Source organism: Suricata suricatta, chromosome 9, assembly GCF_006229205.1.
Source record: "Suricata suricatta isolate VVHF042 chromosome 9, meerkat_22Aug2017_6uvM2_HiC, whole genome shotgun sequence".
Classification (NCBI taxonomy): Eukaryota; Metazoa; Chordata; class Mammalia; order Carnivora; family Herpestidae; genus Suricata; species Suricata suricatta.
Window position 1 is genome coordinate 43434163 of NC_043708.1, and position 16057 is coordinate 43450219.

Consider the following 16057-nt stretch of genomic DNA (forward strand, 5'->3'; position numbering starts at 1 on the left):
TTAAGAAAACAATCCCATCTGCAACTGCATCAAAAAGAATCAAATACATAGGAATACATTTAACCAAGATCTTCAGTCTGAAAATGATCAGACACTGATGAAAGAAGTTAAAGATGACTGTCTCTGCAGCCTCATTCCCTCTTTCTCCTTCTTACTCTGCACTCCAGCTAGTCTGAATTATTTCCATTTCTCTCAACTTAGAATGATCTATACATGCTGTTCTCCCTGTGTAGTCAACACCAAGCTGTCCCTCAGGTCCTGGTTTTCTGTCATTTCCTCTGGGAAGCCTTTCCTCCTCCTCTGAGTCTGAGACAGCTTCCTCCATAAGTTCCCATAAATATGCTGTGCATAAGCCTATCTTAGCACTTACCACTTTGCCTGTTTACTTCTCTGTGTCTCTCAATAGATTAGAAACTGCCTAAGTCATGAACTGACCTGTTTATCTGGGTATCCCCATTGGCTTGCACAAAGTTTGCCATTTAACAAATATTTGCTGAATGAATGAATGAATGAATCTTAAAGATACTGAAGACTCGTTGCAGTTATATTAAACCGAGGAACATAATCCAATTTGCATTATAGAAATACCAGTTTTTAAAGCTGGTCTGAAGTGTAGCAACCTACAAAGTAGTGTGGAAAAAATAGTGGAAGTCGTATTTATTTTTATCTGTGTGAGAAATTAAAGTTTACTAATCTTGGAATAGGTGCAGAAAATGTCAATAACATAAATAAGTTTTGAGGATGGTTTAGAGTTTGAAATGGGGAAAGAAGTTTGAAGGTGGGAAAATCAGGATCAAGATGCTATTTCAGTAATCCAGTTGAGAATAAGGATCTAAAGACTTGGTAAAGTTTTGAGTAAGGAAATGAGGGGTCCAGGGTAACTCTTCAGTTCTAGCTTGGGTACAGGGAATGGTAACAGTTGGTGAACCTGAGAACACGTCTGCTTTTCCCATTAGATTCTTGCTCCATGAATCCAGACTCTCCTGTTCCTGTTCTGTTCTCCTGTTCCTCCCCAAACACCGTTCATTCATTCAATCATTTATTCATTCAACAAATACATAGAAGGCCTCCTTTGAACTAGCTGCTATTCTTGGTGCTACAGATAGAAGATGAACAAGATAAATGGAAGTCCTTAGCCTTGTGGAATTCACTGGATGGTGTTGAGGTACCTAACCTCTATACTCAGTTTGTGGAGTTTTTATCATGAATGGATGTTGAATTTTGTCAAGTGCTTTTTCTGCATTTTTAAGATGATCCTATTACTTTTATCCCTCATTTTGTTAATGTGTGTCACATTGATTGATTTGGATATATTGAAACATCCCTACATCCCTGAGATAGATTTCATGTGATCATGGTGTTTGATTCTTACCTATTGTAGAATTCAGTTTGCTAGTATTTGTTGAGGATCTATATGCAAAAGAATGTAGCCGAACCCCCTTCCTCACACCATATATAAAATTTAAAACTCAAAATTAATCTTAGACCTAAGTGATAATATCCTTGGAATGAAATAGGAGTAAATCTTTGTGACCCTGACTTGGGCCAAGTCTTCTTAGTTATGACAACAAAAGCTCAAGTAACAAGAGAAAAAGCAGATATGTTGGACTTTATCGAAGTTAAAAACTTTTGTGCTTCAAAGGACACTATCAAGCAAGTGAAAAGACAACCTAAAGAATGGGAGAATATTTGTAAATCATGTATCTGATAACAGACATATCTAGAATATAAGCTCTTACAAGCCAATAATAAAAAGGGAACTCAATGGGCAAGAGATCTGAATAGATACACAAATGGCCAATAGACACATGAAAAGATGTCCAACATCATTAAGCCATTAGGGAAATGCAAATCAAAACCATTATACTGTGACTGGTGGTTGCCAGGGGCTGGAGTGAGGAGGGGCACAGTGCAATGAGTAGAGTTTCAGTTTCGCAAGATAAAGTTCTGAAGATTTGTTGCACAAGAATGTGAATATACTTACCACTACTAAACTGCACATTTAAAAATGGTTAGGATGATAAATTTTATATATTTTTGGAAAGTAGCCTCTAATCTATATAAGCCAAATATTTTCTCTAATAACCTATTTACATACAATGCTTTTATAAATATTCTCACAAATTCTCACTTATTCATTGCTACTGGGAAATGCTGACATAGCCTCTAGGAGTCACTGTACTTGTTTTTACTTGATTACCTACCAAATTATTCATATTTACTACCACCAAGGGCAGGAAAATCAATTATTTTAGTCATAGCAAGAGGAGCTACGGGCAAGTCATCTTTAAGAATTATAAAAAATGATGGGTGAATACCTAAACAAAATGTGTATATACATACAATGGAATATTAGTCAGCCTTAAAAATGAAGGAAATTCTGATATATGCCACAGCACAGATGAACCTTGCAGACATTGTACCCAGTGAAATGTCAGATGCAAAAGGACAAATATTGTGTAATCCCACATATATGAAGTACCTAGAAGAGTCTAATTCATAGAGACAGAGAGTAGGATGGTAGTCACCAGGGGTTGAAAAGAGAGGGCATGGGGTGTCAGTGTTTAATGGGTATAGAATTTCAGTTTTGGATGATAAAAAAATTCTGAAGATGGACACTGATGATGGGCATACAACAATGTGAATACACTTAAGGTCAATGAACTGTACACTTAAAAATAGTCAAAATGGGGGGTCACCTAGATTGCTCAGTCAGTTAAGCATGACCTCAGCTCAGATCATGATCTTGCACTTTGTGAGTTCGAATCCCACATCGGGCTCTCTGCTGTCAGCACAGCGCCTGCTTTGAATTCTCTTTTCTCTTCTCTCTCTGCCCCTCCCCTGCTGTGCTCACTCTCTCAAAAATAAAAAAGATTAAAAAAATAGTTAAAATGTTAAGTTTTCTGTTATGTATATTTTACTATAGTAAAAAAATTATGAACAGTGGAGGAAGACTGCAGGTGGAATCCATCGCATATGATAAAGCAACTATGTGTCTTAGACAGATCTGTAGAGAGAAACGGGATGGTTGACATGGGCAAAATGATCTCTGAGGATTTCCCCAGTTTACACCAAAGTGAGTTTCCCAGAAAAAGTGTCGCTGGCTGACTGCGGCCGAGGCGGTAGCTTTGCCAGCCCTCCTTCCGGTGGTACGGTGGTTGGAACAGAGCCTGAGGAATTTCTGAGGTGGGATATGCTATCAGTGCTCCTTGGAGGCACAAATACTTTGAGGTCAGAAGTCTTGCCTGATTCTTTGCAGCTCAGACCCCCAAAGGCATCTGGCCCCTAGAAAGTATTTAGTACATAGCTATTGAACAGAGACAGAAGTTTGATTTGGTGCGTATAATGGAGACTGGGTAATGTCTTTTTCAGAGTGTTGTATTTGATTAAAATGAAATGATATTATGTAAAAACACTGATACAAAGATAAGGCATTATTCTAATACAAACAGGGTAATAAAGTCTTGAAAATTTCCCTGAAGTTCAGTTTATTTGCTGTGATCCAATTTCTTAGAGAACTGAATTTCCCCTGAAGACACAGAAAGTTCTGATTTACCTTTTTCTTCTTTGTCGTCCTGGAAAACATGGGGGTTGGGGCTTTTTGCCTATCGTGTGGCTGCTCTGAAGGATATGGGTTTATTCAGAATAAAAATACACTAGAAAAAAATAGTTATTTGTTTCTCTTAGCAGTTTTCCTGGCTCCAAAACCTCTCTGGTTTTGGATGGATTTGCTGCGCAGGAGGAAGTCTAAGGTAAGGCATGGTGAGTCCCGCAGGTCTTCCCTGATAGGTCCCATCCTGCAGACCTAATCTATTGGACAGTAAATTTAATAAGCCAAGACATTTTATTGTCCGGGTTTCATATATCTGCCTCCTACAGATGAGTGCCATCTTAATCTATGATATACTGAGCACAGTCAAAAATTGTATCTTGCATTTATGATTTAAGAAGCTATATTAAAATTAAGACTTGTGTTTATGTGACTATAAGGAAAATTAAAAACCATTACATGGATGTTTATAAAAACTGTTATTTTCAGAAAAACTTTAAAGTTAGAAACCCGTTCCAACTCCTTTATAAAATGAGGAACATACAATTATTTTAGGAAGAATTCAGTTTTTCCCCAATCGCACTCCACATTATGTCAAAGGCAGAACATCCAGAAATCTTGAGACATTTACCTCCTCAAATTTTAGATGGATTGCTTTTCAGAATTTCCCTAATCAACATTATATGAAGTCCTCCGGCTGATAAAAGGCCAAATATTTACATTCTCCTTAAGAACTGAATGCATTTTTATGTACCAACACAGATGGCATTTTAGTAGTTATCAGAGTGAACAGGAAGGAATTAATTTTCATCATCCATGTACCATACAAATGTGAAGTTAAAAATAGAATTTTCACTGATGGTCAACACTGTAGATTCCATGGTATGATTCATTCCAAGGACACAAATTTCTACATCTTCAGTGGAAAGTGTACTTTTCGGTTGGAACCATACTCTCAAAGAGCTTTCAGTTTGTCTTTCTCTTGCTCCTTTTGACTGCAAAGTGCAAATGACTCCTGAACAAACTGCCTGCACATCGGGCACTGCTGAAAGTACCTAACGCAGCCATCACACAAGCACGTGTGTCTACACGGCAGAAGCACCCAGTTCACAGTCCCGTTCTGGCAAACAACACAGTCCTTGCTACTCTCCTCAGGAGGCTCCACCTCACTTTCAGACAGTCCAGCCTTTTCCAGCAAACTCTGGTCTGTGCTTTTTTCTTCTGGGGAGGAATTGCTGGAGGGAGTGGAGTTACTATTTGCAGACATGAAAAGTTGCTGAAAACCAAAGAAGCAAGTTTAAGGATAAACATAAATGACAATTACTCTTTAAATCTGGGAGTTAAAAATTTGTGCTGCTCAAAATTTGTGAGTTAGCAAACCCAACAGCAAGTAACAGCTAACTTCTGTGACTAACTGAAAAACATCATCTCTTTATAAATGGTCATTCTTTGAAACTCTGCAAACAAAAGGGACAGAGAAAGACGACAGAGTACTTACCTTAAGATCATGAAATTGACCTTGAGCCAGGAGTAGATATTGATATAATATTCTACAGGGAAGTTTATAAGTCTTATCAGGAATATGAATTACTGACACCATGGAAATCTAAAATAAAAATTGAATACCAGTCAGTACTTAACCTCGTTACATTATTTCATAGGCACATGAAATAAAAATAAAAGATTGACAAATTGGAAAACTTACAATAATTTATTTAAATCACAGTCACTAAAAGGATCAATTACTGAATAATATTTCAATATTGGCAATATTTTTGCCAGAGTTACTTTTAGTTATACTCAAACTTATATATTTAATGCAATCCCAACAAAAATACCAATGAGCTTTTTCATAGTTATATGAGTTAACTCTAAAATTCTCATATGGAAAAATAATACATTAAGAATAGCTAGGAAAATACTGAAAAGAAAGCTGTGCGGAGGATTGAGCCCAGTCAGACATTAAAACATACTACAAAGCCTCTAAAATTAAAATGGTATGGTACAGGCACATGAATGGACAGGTGGCTAGAACAGAATTACAGAACTAACAGTTCAGAAACAGACCCACCTTTCTATACAAATACGATAAAGGTGACATCTCAAATCACTAGGCAAATAGTCTTTCTAATAAAAAGTATTGGGACAACTGGATAGCTGTTTGGAAAAATATAAAATTAGATGCATTTCTCATAACCACACATAAAAATAAACTCCAAAAGAAATCTAATTGTAAAAAAGAAAAACAAACTATGTAAGCACTTCCTAACTATGACTCAAATTCAGAGGCAGATGCATTTGATTGTATAAAAATTTAAAACTTGTATAACAAAAAGCACCATAGGCAAGGTCAAAAGACATCTGAAGAATTGGAATAAAATATTCACAATATCCCTAATTTATGAAGAACTTTTAAATACTGAAAAAAAGTGACCAAAAATCCTATTAAAAAATGGGCAAAAGACACGAACAGACAATCCACTCAAAGATATAAACATGATCTTTAGCCATATCACAAGATGTTTGGGGCACCTGTGGATCAACCGGTTAAGCATATGACTCTTGATTTCAGGTCATGACTTGATGGTTTGAGTTTGAGCCCCGTGTCAGGTACTATGTTGATGGTGCGGAATCTGCTGGAGATTCCCTCTGTCCCTCTCTCTGCCCCTCCTCCACTCATGCTCAAGCTCTCTTTCTCTCTCTCTCTCAAAATAAACTCTTTAAAAAAAAGAGCTTCAATTTCACTCACAACATGATAAAATACAAATTCAAACTTCACTGAGATATCACTTCTCACTCATTAGATTAATAGATTTCAAATGTTTGTCAATATACTCTATGGAAAAATAGTTACTCTCATATATTGCTGGGGGAAATGTATAGAAAAGGAAAAAAAAGGTACAACTCCAAGGGTATAATCCCAACAGAGGGGAAATTGGCAATATGTAACAAAATGACATGCCCTTACCCTTTGATTATTCAATGCAAGATTATTTGTTATTGCACAATACTGGAAATTATCTGAATGTCCAACTACAGGAGATTGGCTAAATAACTGTGGTACCTGCACATCCTACACACAATGGAGTGCTACGCAGCTGTGAAAAAACAAAGTGAGGAAGAGGTCTAGGAACTGATCTGGAGTGGCTTCCAGGAGATATTAGGATGTAAAAAAAGCAGGAACATGTCTGGTATATAAAGTGTGATACCTTTTGAGTAAGAAAGAGAAGATAAGAAAAAAATATATACATGTGTATCTTCTCATCATTACAATAAGAAACACAGGAAGGATAAGTGAGTAAACGACAAATGTGGCTATCTGTAAGAACTGGGGTGTATAAGAACAGGAGGAAGGGATGAGGCAACACCTGAGTACACCTTCTCTAATGTATGCAGTGCTTTGATTATTAGGAGAACTAATCTGAGTAATTTATGGGCACAGAGTTTGACTATACATCTTTGGGCAGAAGGTAAGGAGAAGGCAGCTGAGCACCAAAATAATTAAATTCAGTAATGAATTATAAACCACTGGGGGAAAAAAGGAATTCCTGAGGCTGCATGGATAATAAATAAAGAAATAAATGGGAGGTTTCTTGCTTATAGTACAATACTGAGGGCTGATCGAAGGGCTGAAGTTGGAAAATAATCATTTTTGCAACCATCATGGTAAAGATAAAATCTGGTAAGAATTATCAATGAATATTATATCCAGGGGGAAATTCTCATAAAGATGGGGATATCTGCCTGGTCTTAAGAGTGCCCTCCCCCCAACTGCTTACTATTTGCAAGGGAGGAGGAAAATGGAACAGAGGAGAAATTAAGTAACACTTTGCCAAGAGATCAAAATGAACATCACCAGTGAGGGGAAAGAACTGCCCATGCCTGGAAAGGTACCGCCCTGAAAAGCACACATCATCACCTGTCAAGTACACTGGCTGAAAATGCACACCTCCAATCTAATCACGATGAAACATCAGACAAAGTGAGAACCGTACTAGTTTACAAATAGGGTGTATGTGACTGTACTCTTCAAAAATGCTAATGTCATAGGTTACCTAGGTAGCTCAGTTGGTTGAACAGCTGACTCTTGGTTTCGGCTGGGATCATGACCTCAGGATTCAAGAGATCCAGCCCCATGTCTGGCTCTGAAATGACAGGGTGGAGCCTGCTTGGGATCCTTTTCCTTCCTCCCTAAAACATTCCTCAGATCCCATGCCACGCATACATGAGCTCTCTCTCTCTCTCTTTCTCTCAAAATAAATAAGTAAACATTTTTTAAAAATAATAATGTTGTGGGGCGCCTGGGTGGTTCAGTCAGTTAGGTGTTGGCTCAGGTCATGATCTCACAGTTTGTGGGTTCGAGCCCCGCATCAGGCTCTGTGCTGACAGCTCAGAGCCTGTAGCCTGCTTTGGATTCTGTGTCTCCCTCTCTCTCTGCCCCTCCCTGACTCATGCTCTGTTTCTCTCTATCTCAATAATAAATAAACATTAAAAACAAAAAAATACTAATGTTGTAAAAGATAAACAGGCTACGAAAATAGTTCTAGATTAACAGAGGTTAAAGATACATGACAAATAAGAGTATCTGACTCCAGACTAGAACCTGTACTGGCAGGAAATACATGCTCTAAAGAAGACTGCTAGAAAAGAATATTCAATGGAATAAAAATAGTCTCTACAGAAAGTGGTGCTGGGAAAACTGGACAGTGACATGCAGAAAAATGAACTTCCTTATACCATACACAAAAATAAGCTCAAAATGGATGATAGACCTAAATGGAAGCCATCAAAATCCTCAAGGAGAAAGCAGGCAAAAACCTCTTTGCCCTTGGCCGCAGCAACTTCTTACTCAACACATCTCCGGAGGCAAGGGAAACAAAAGCAAAAATGAACTACTGGGACCTCATCAAAATGAAAAGCTTCTGCACAACAAAGGACACAATCAACAAAACTAAAAGGTAACCGAACGAATGGGAGAAGATATTTGCAAACGACATATCAGATAAAGGGTTAGTATCCAAAATCTATAAAGAACTTATCAAACTCAACACCCAAAAGATAATCCAGTGAAGAAATGGGCAAAAGACATGAATAGACATTTCTTCAGAGAAGACATCCAAATACTAAATGAAAACATGTCACAAAATAGTACATATAACTTGATGCTCTTTTTGTTTAAAAATACATATATAAAGGTCTTCAAAGATACAAATATTCAGAGTGGTTAACTTTGGATGATACAATTAGGTGATTATACTTTTTTCCTTCAGGCTTACCTAGATTTTCTAATTCTATTTCCTACCACAAACATGTATTATTTAAGTAATACAGAAATTTAATATAATTAAGTAAAAATGAAAAAAATTTCAAAATCAAAATATTGCAATAACAACCCCTGCTTTCCTTAATCTATGTAAAATAACTGACTACACTGTCAAAATGTAATTTTTACTGTTACAATAGGAATGGTAGAGTTATATATATATATATTTTTTTCTAATTTAGATTCTTATCCCCAGATAAAATATTGAAAACCCAATGCTTGGTTTGCTTTTAAAATTAAGAACAGACAACATTAATATAATCTATGCTAACAAATATGCTTTAGTTCCAATATGAGGCCTGATCTGAGAGTTAAGAGATGAGAAGCAAGATTAATAGGAAAAAGGGAGCCTGATAAGAAGAAAAGCCCCGGGGAGGACCCAGGCAGGAAGATTTTAAAAGGAAAAGCGGGGTGCTTGGGTGGCTCAGTCGGTTAAGGGTCTGACTCTTGATTTGAGCTCAGGTCATTATCCCATGGTTTGTGAGTTCAAGCTCCAACATCAGAGTGTGCACTGACAGTGTGGAGCCTGCTTGGGATTCTCTCTCTGTCCCTTCTCAGCTTGCATTCTCTCTCTCTCTCTCTCTCTCTCAAAATAAATAAACATTGAAAAAATAAACAAATAAAAGGTAAAAAGGAAATGCCTATTAACCCTGAGGGCCAGATTCCTCACATGTACAGCTGGGCCACATAATTTTCATTCCAGTTGGATCAGGGACCTGATAGCAAAGTTTCCCTGTTTATAATGCCATTGACCTGTACACTGGAAAGTGAGTAAAACTGTAAATTTTAAGTTATATATGTTTTAACATATACACACTCTCCTCTGTTCAGACTGAGGAAGAAAGTTAGAAAACAAAGAAGACTCTGAGTACCTTAACCAGATAGCACCGTCGGTGAGGGGAAAAGAAACCAAAGAAGATGGGAGGAAGGTGACAGATCTGACCCTATCTGTTCTGAATTAGAGGAAGGAAGTAAAGGAGCAGAGAAGACATGGGGGACACAGTGGTGACAAAAGGGTTCCCTTGCTGGGGTGGGCAGGATAAAGAACAGAGGCCGGAAATATGAAACACCAACCTGACGGTTCTTATTTGTCTTCGCCTGGAAAGGTTGAGGGAGGGAGAAGAGGCGGAGGAAACCAAGGACCTCTCCTATCCACTCCTCACTGCTGCTGCCATTCAACTGACTTCCTGTCAAGATCTATGAGGCTCGCTAACATTGCTTGGTATGGCTTCTTTTTCCCCCACTCATCAAGTTTAGTGAGCACCTATTGTGTTCTAAGCATTGTATTTTATTAGGTTCTGGAAACACACTGCTACTAGTATGATTTATTTAGAAAAACTAAACTGACTTCAGTTCAGTGGAACTTCAATTTGGTAAGACTAAAAATCCAAACTGCATATGAGCAGGGTCTAGATTTCTCAATAATAAGGGTCTGTACCTTCCAAATGCAAGAAAATGTACACCTGTTTTGAGGAGATATCCCTTAAAAACAATTTTTTTAAAGGCCCTTGGTACAGGACTACAAAGGCTTATTACATCAAGCCCTGGTTCCATTTCTTCCTCTATGACTGGGATTCTTCTTCAAACTCTATTTCAGCCTTTATAAGAAGAATATTGGTCCTAACACACAAGGTTGTTGGAAGGAGTAAATCAGCTAATGTTAGCATATACACTGTGTATATTAAAAGCATCATAAAATGTTACCGTATCTTTATTAATGACTATAACTATATCATGCATTTCAGAAAAGTAGCAAATTGTGTATAAGGGCATTCTTACCATGAAAGGATTTCACCAAAAGTGTGTTTCTTGTATAAGACTCTACCACACTTAAAGGAATGTCAGGGCTTAGGTCCTCTTAGATCTCTAAGATGATTTTATCTTCTTAATAGGGACAAACTACCAGACTAAAGAAATAATTAGCACATAATGAGAAATGGAGATTGCTAGAATTACTGAACATATAGGCACCAAATACATACAGGATGTAGGTGCAGTAGGGGCTACGAAGGAAATAAGGTGGCAATACGGTCTTAAAATCAAGCACTGTGGATGATTACAATGCTTATTTACTCAGTGTTAAAAATGTTAAGAATAAACATGCTTCCCGAAAGACTTTATCTAGCAAACATATGGAATACAGAATAAAATTAATTCAACTATAATGTAACTTTTGTTTTCTAAGTAATTATCATATTCTTGTAACTCCTATGGAAAAAAAAAAGTCATACTCTGAAGGAGCTGTTCTATGTATAAAAATCATACAACCATGTTTCTCATGGATTCCTTTTTCAAGAAAAGTGTGTCGGGGCCAAATGTATATCCTCAAGAATGAAAACAGAACTTTTTCTCTTTGCCAAATAATGATGACCCATCATCCAAATCATTTGAAGGAATGTTCCCAGAATTTTAAAATTACTTACAATATCATAAATTTCTCGGTCATTCTCATCAGCTAGTGTCAACAGCGCTACCAATGGATAGCGAGATCTGGGCACTGTACCAAAGTCTTCAATTTTAGTATCTCTTGGTAACTGGCAGTATATTTCTTCTTTGCTGTCCTTTTTAATACTTTTTGAAGATGTAAAGGTAAATTGCCACTATAATTAAAAATACAATAATACACCAAAGGTAACAGTAACTTAGCAAATAGTTTTTTATCTGTAAAAAGTCTGATATCTAAAATGTTCTTTTGTTAATGGATGAATGAGATAAAAGGATACAAGTACTGTTCGTGATAAAGATATTCACTATACAGAGCATCTTCCAGTGCTTGCGGAGTACTTATTCGGAAGCAATAAAAGTGCTTCTGTAGAGCTCCATATAATTTTTGAACGCTGCACCCCCAATAGCATGTAAGGAGACTATCTTCAAGGCAATCTGTTGTCAAAGTTATGCCAGCTGTAGAAAACAAAGAAGAAAAGAAGACAAAGAGAAGAAAATTACCTAATGTAATTCCTAATACAATGGTACACAGTGAATAACAAAAGCTTCCTTTTGGATGCTGGCCAAGTTGGTGGCATAAAAGAAACTCATTTAAGGGCATGTGCCCGTAAATGAAGGGCCTGGTCCCTGAACAAGTGATATAAAAACTTCCACGTCAACACAGTTTTGAAGTACCATCAGTAAACTCTTTATTATTTACACATGTATACTTAGAAATGATCAAATATTTTGTGTGTGTGACTTAAAGACTTCTCTCACAAACAGTGTAGGAACTGAAATATAGTTCACTATTGATAACCTACCACTCTAATAGCATATAAAATCCTCACTACAAGGAACAGTAGCTCTGTCTCCAAAAGTGGATTATGCAACTTTCAGAGCAGAGCTGTCTCTGAAAGTTGACACATGTAACTCATGGTCCACAAGATAACCACTGTAACAGGAACAAATATGAAAAAGAAATCAAGCCTTACTAATATTAATATACACACTAACAACATTAATATCTATATACTGTGCCACACAATGTCCCATGCAATATATCCTAGGAAGAGTGGGGATTCCAAAACATGAAGGCCTTAATAGCAATGTCCTTATTCATTTGTTTGCTTTCAGCATAAAAAAACCACATTATTTGAGTAAACCTGATTAAGTGGGAAAATAAATTATAAGCAGACCCACAAATTATTTTTTACCTATTTATTAAACACATAGGACTTACTGTGTGCCGCCTGTATGATTTTTTACCCTTGCTTATGGCAGTTGCAGCAATATCAAGTTCAAGGGCAGCAATACCTAGTGTCTTCAACAGCTGTTAGTGGAAACTGCGGTATCTGGTGCTCAGTGGCAGTGGTGGACTTACTAGATCCAAAGTACGTGTTTTGAGGGAAACCTGGGTAGTCAATGAAGTGTCCAACTTCGTCTCTGGTCACGATCTTGCGGTTAGGGAGTTCGAGCCTCATGTCAGCTCTGTGCTGACAGCTCAGAGTCTGGAGGCTGCTTCAGATTTTGTGTCTCCCTCTCCCTCTGCCCCTCCACCACTGACATTCTGTCTCTCTCTCTCTCAAAAATAAACATTAAAAAAATTTTTTTTAAGTACATGGTTTGGAGCATTGTTCCTGGCTGAAGAACCTTGGTCTCTGATACTGGGTCTTCAAACCTACTGGCAATTCTGTAAACTACCTAGTATCCTTTTATCGAGGTCATTTCTGTTGCTTGCTAATAGGAATTCTGATTCATTCATTATGTATTTTTATTTTATTTATAATTTTTAGATATTTTTTATTTACTTATGTTTAATGTTTATTTGTTTTTGGCAAAGCACAAGCTGGGGAGGGGCAAAGAGAGAGTACAGAGGATCCGAAGCAGACTCTGCACTGACAGGCAGGCAGCAGTAAGCCTGATGTGGGGCTGGGACTCATGAACCACAAGATCATGACCTGAGCCGAAGTCAGACTCTCAACAACTGAGCCACCCAGGTGCCCCATTATGCATTTTTTAAAAGGAGATCAAGAATATGTGTTGGGAGGATATATACAAAGATAAGATTCTCTACAGGATACCAAAACTTGAGTTTTTCACTTCTCTTCTCAGTAATTAGTAGTATGTACATAGAGTCTCAGATTTGCATACTAGCAGTGGTGTAGGATAATTTCTAATCATAGTTAGGAAAAAAATTTAATTGTCAGGAACTTTGCATAGGTAATTGGAACAGAACTTGATTTTAAAGTTTTATATGATTCCAATCATCAGGCATGAATTAAAGAGTGGAAAATGTGGGGGGACCTGGGTGGCTCGGTCAGTTAGGTGTCTGGCTCTTGATTTTGGCTCAGGTCATGATCTCCCGGTTGTGAGACTGAGCTCTGTGTTGGGCTCTGCACTAAGTGTTAAAGCCTGCTTGGGATTCTCTCTCTCTCTCTCTCTCTCTCTCTCTCTCTCTCTCTCAAAATAAATAAATAAACTTTAAAAAAAGGAAAATTTAATTAGCTATTATTTTTCAATTGGCTATTAAATAGCTGAGGAAAAGCACTCCATCAATGCACATTTAAGTATATGTTTATATATTAAGTTTAGTATATATTATATTCATTTATATATTATAGTAAAACATATCAATGTTAATATATACCATTTATATAGTTACATAACAATATTTATAAGTTTGAGGTTAATATATATATATAAAATCCTACATCCTTTTCTTTATGTTACAACAGAACCAGAGGACATGAAGGAAAAAAAAGATGATGTCGATAAGAAAGGGAAAAATAGGGGCTCCTGGGTGGCTCAGTCAGTTAGGTGTCCAACTTCAGCTCAGGTCATGATCTCACAGCTTGTGAGTTCAAGCCCCACACTGGGCTCTGTGCTGACAGCTCAGAGCCTGGAGCCTGCTTCAGATTCTGTGTCTTCCTCTCTCTCTGCCCCTCCCCTGCTAATGCACTGTTTCTCTCTCCAAAATGAATAAACAATAAAAAAAATTTTTTTAAAGAAAGGAAAAAATAGAAAAGGCATATAAAAGAAAGTGAAAAAAGAAAAAAAGGAACCCAGGAAATGATTTAATATTCTTGGCAAAAATGTGAAAAATGTGAAAAGATGTATGTACAGAGCACTAGTTGTATCAAAATGCAGGAATCCCCCCAAATGTCCATTGATAGGAGGTTCAATGAATAAAATACGGAATGCTCTATAATGAAGTACTTTGCAGCTCCTAAAAAAACCTGAAGCATAATAAAATATCTGTATATTCTACTGTGGAATGATGTTTAGAAAATATTGTTAAGCGATAAAAGCAAGGTGGAGCAAAGTTTATAGCATAGTACGGTTTATCTCACAGGAGGGGACATCCACATCCATGTGTGTGTTTACACTAACAAAGCACCGTGGAAGGATAAGCCCTAAAACTTGTAACAGTTTATTTGCTGGGTAAGAAGAATCAGAGTTCCAGAGATTCAGAGCTGCGTAAAAGACTTGTTTATAGACTGCATATACTTGACTAAAAGGTGGAGAGTGTCAGAAGCCACTGACAACTGGATACTAAGCAGATTTCAACAGAGTATGTCTCTGAAATTAATATTACAAGTTTGTGAGAAAGAAGAATAGAATCTATAAATTCTACTCTCCACAATCTTTCCTAAACTTGTCCATGACACAGACTGAGAAGATAATGTATTGATTCCCACTAGCTGGTGTCAGTTCAAATCCCCCTAGGGCAAAGCTGTGCTTCCTTTAGTTTTTCCCACTTGTTCTGCAGACAGTTCTCATCCTTACATTTTCTGAGTCTTCTAAGATCAATGCAAACACAATGCCATCTCAGATCAACAGTAATAGCAGACTTGGAACACAGCCTTAAGGCAGAAAACTCCAACTCTAAACTAACCGAAGCAGCATGCCGGTGATTTCTCTCAGCCTGCTCTAACCTGCGTAGCCCAGCATAAGAGACAACCTTGCAAAAAACAAGGACTACAGTCAATGAGCTAAGCCATTCCAAAAGGAAGAAACAATAGAGCAGAAAAGCCACAAGCTTTATTGAGGAGAATTCCTAAGAAGAACTACCATACAAGGTGATCATGCATGAGGGTAAAAAACTGGAGTATTGGGAGATGAAAATTTTACATTGGAGAGAACAGAGGATCACAAATTCCTCCCAAAATGCAATGTGTGTCATTTTGTCTACAGAGTAAATAAGCCAAAATACAAGGAAGCTGTTACAAAGGGACAGGAGAATTTCTGGCCCAAATGAATTCAACTCAACTACCATACCCATAAAACCTTTTACACTGAGGACATGGAAACACTGTAAATCCAAACACAGTATCACCATGTAACAACAAAAGAAATCCTAGCAACCCACCCATAGTAAAGAGAGCTAAACGACTAAAATTAAAACGGATTCTCATTCATTTTCAAGTAAATCAGGTCTCCAGATAGACCCCTTCCCTCCCCTACATGCCCAGCACCTTGGGGACAGTGGTGAAAAAGGACCTGGGTGGTTTTTTTTTTAATGTTTATTTATTTTTGAGAGAAAGAGAGAGCACAAGCCAAGGAGGGGTGGAGAGAGAGGGAGACAGAGAATCCAAAGCAGACTCCTTCCTGTCAGTGCAAACCCCGGAGCCAAAGTCGGATGCTCAACCAACTGAGCCACCCAGGTGCCCCAAGGACCTGGATTTTTAAACTAGCTACACATCCAATGAAATAACCTTTTAAAATGTCACAATTATTGCCCAGATTATTATTTTAAT

The 16057-nt window shown here is 37.4% G+C and overlaps 1 protein-coding gene across 1 annotated transcript in view; it reads right to left on the bottom strand.

The window, feature by feature from the left end:
* Positions 1–3364: 3364 nt before the first annotated feature.
* CGRRF1 (cell growth regulator with ring finger domain 1) overlaps positions 3365–16057 on the bottom strand; it is a 29584-nt gene continuing 16891 nt past the window's right edge. The window contains exons 3-6 of the mRNA XM_029950628.1: positions 11597–11774; positions 11297–11444; positions 5049–5156; positions 3365–4826 (exon numbers count right to left, since the gene is read on the bottom strand). Of these exons, the coding sequence (XP_029806488.1) occupies positions 4506–4826; positions 5049–5156; positions 11297–11444; positions 11597–11774 (755 nt within the window). The 3' untranslated portion in view covers positions 3365–4505. The remainder of the gene's footprint in view (positions 4827–5048; positions 5157–11296; positions 11445–11596; positions 11775–16057) is intronic.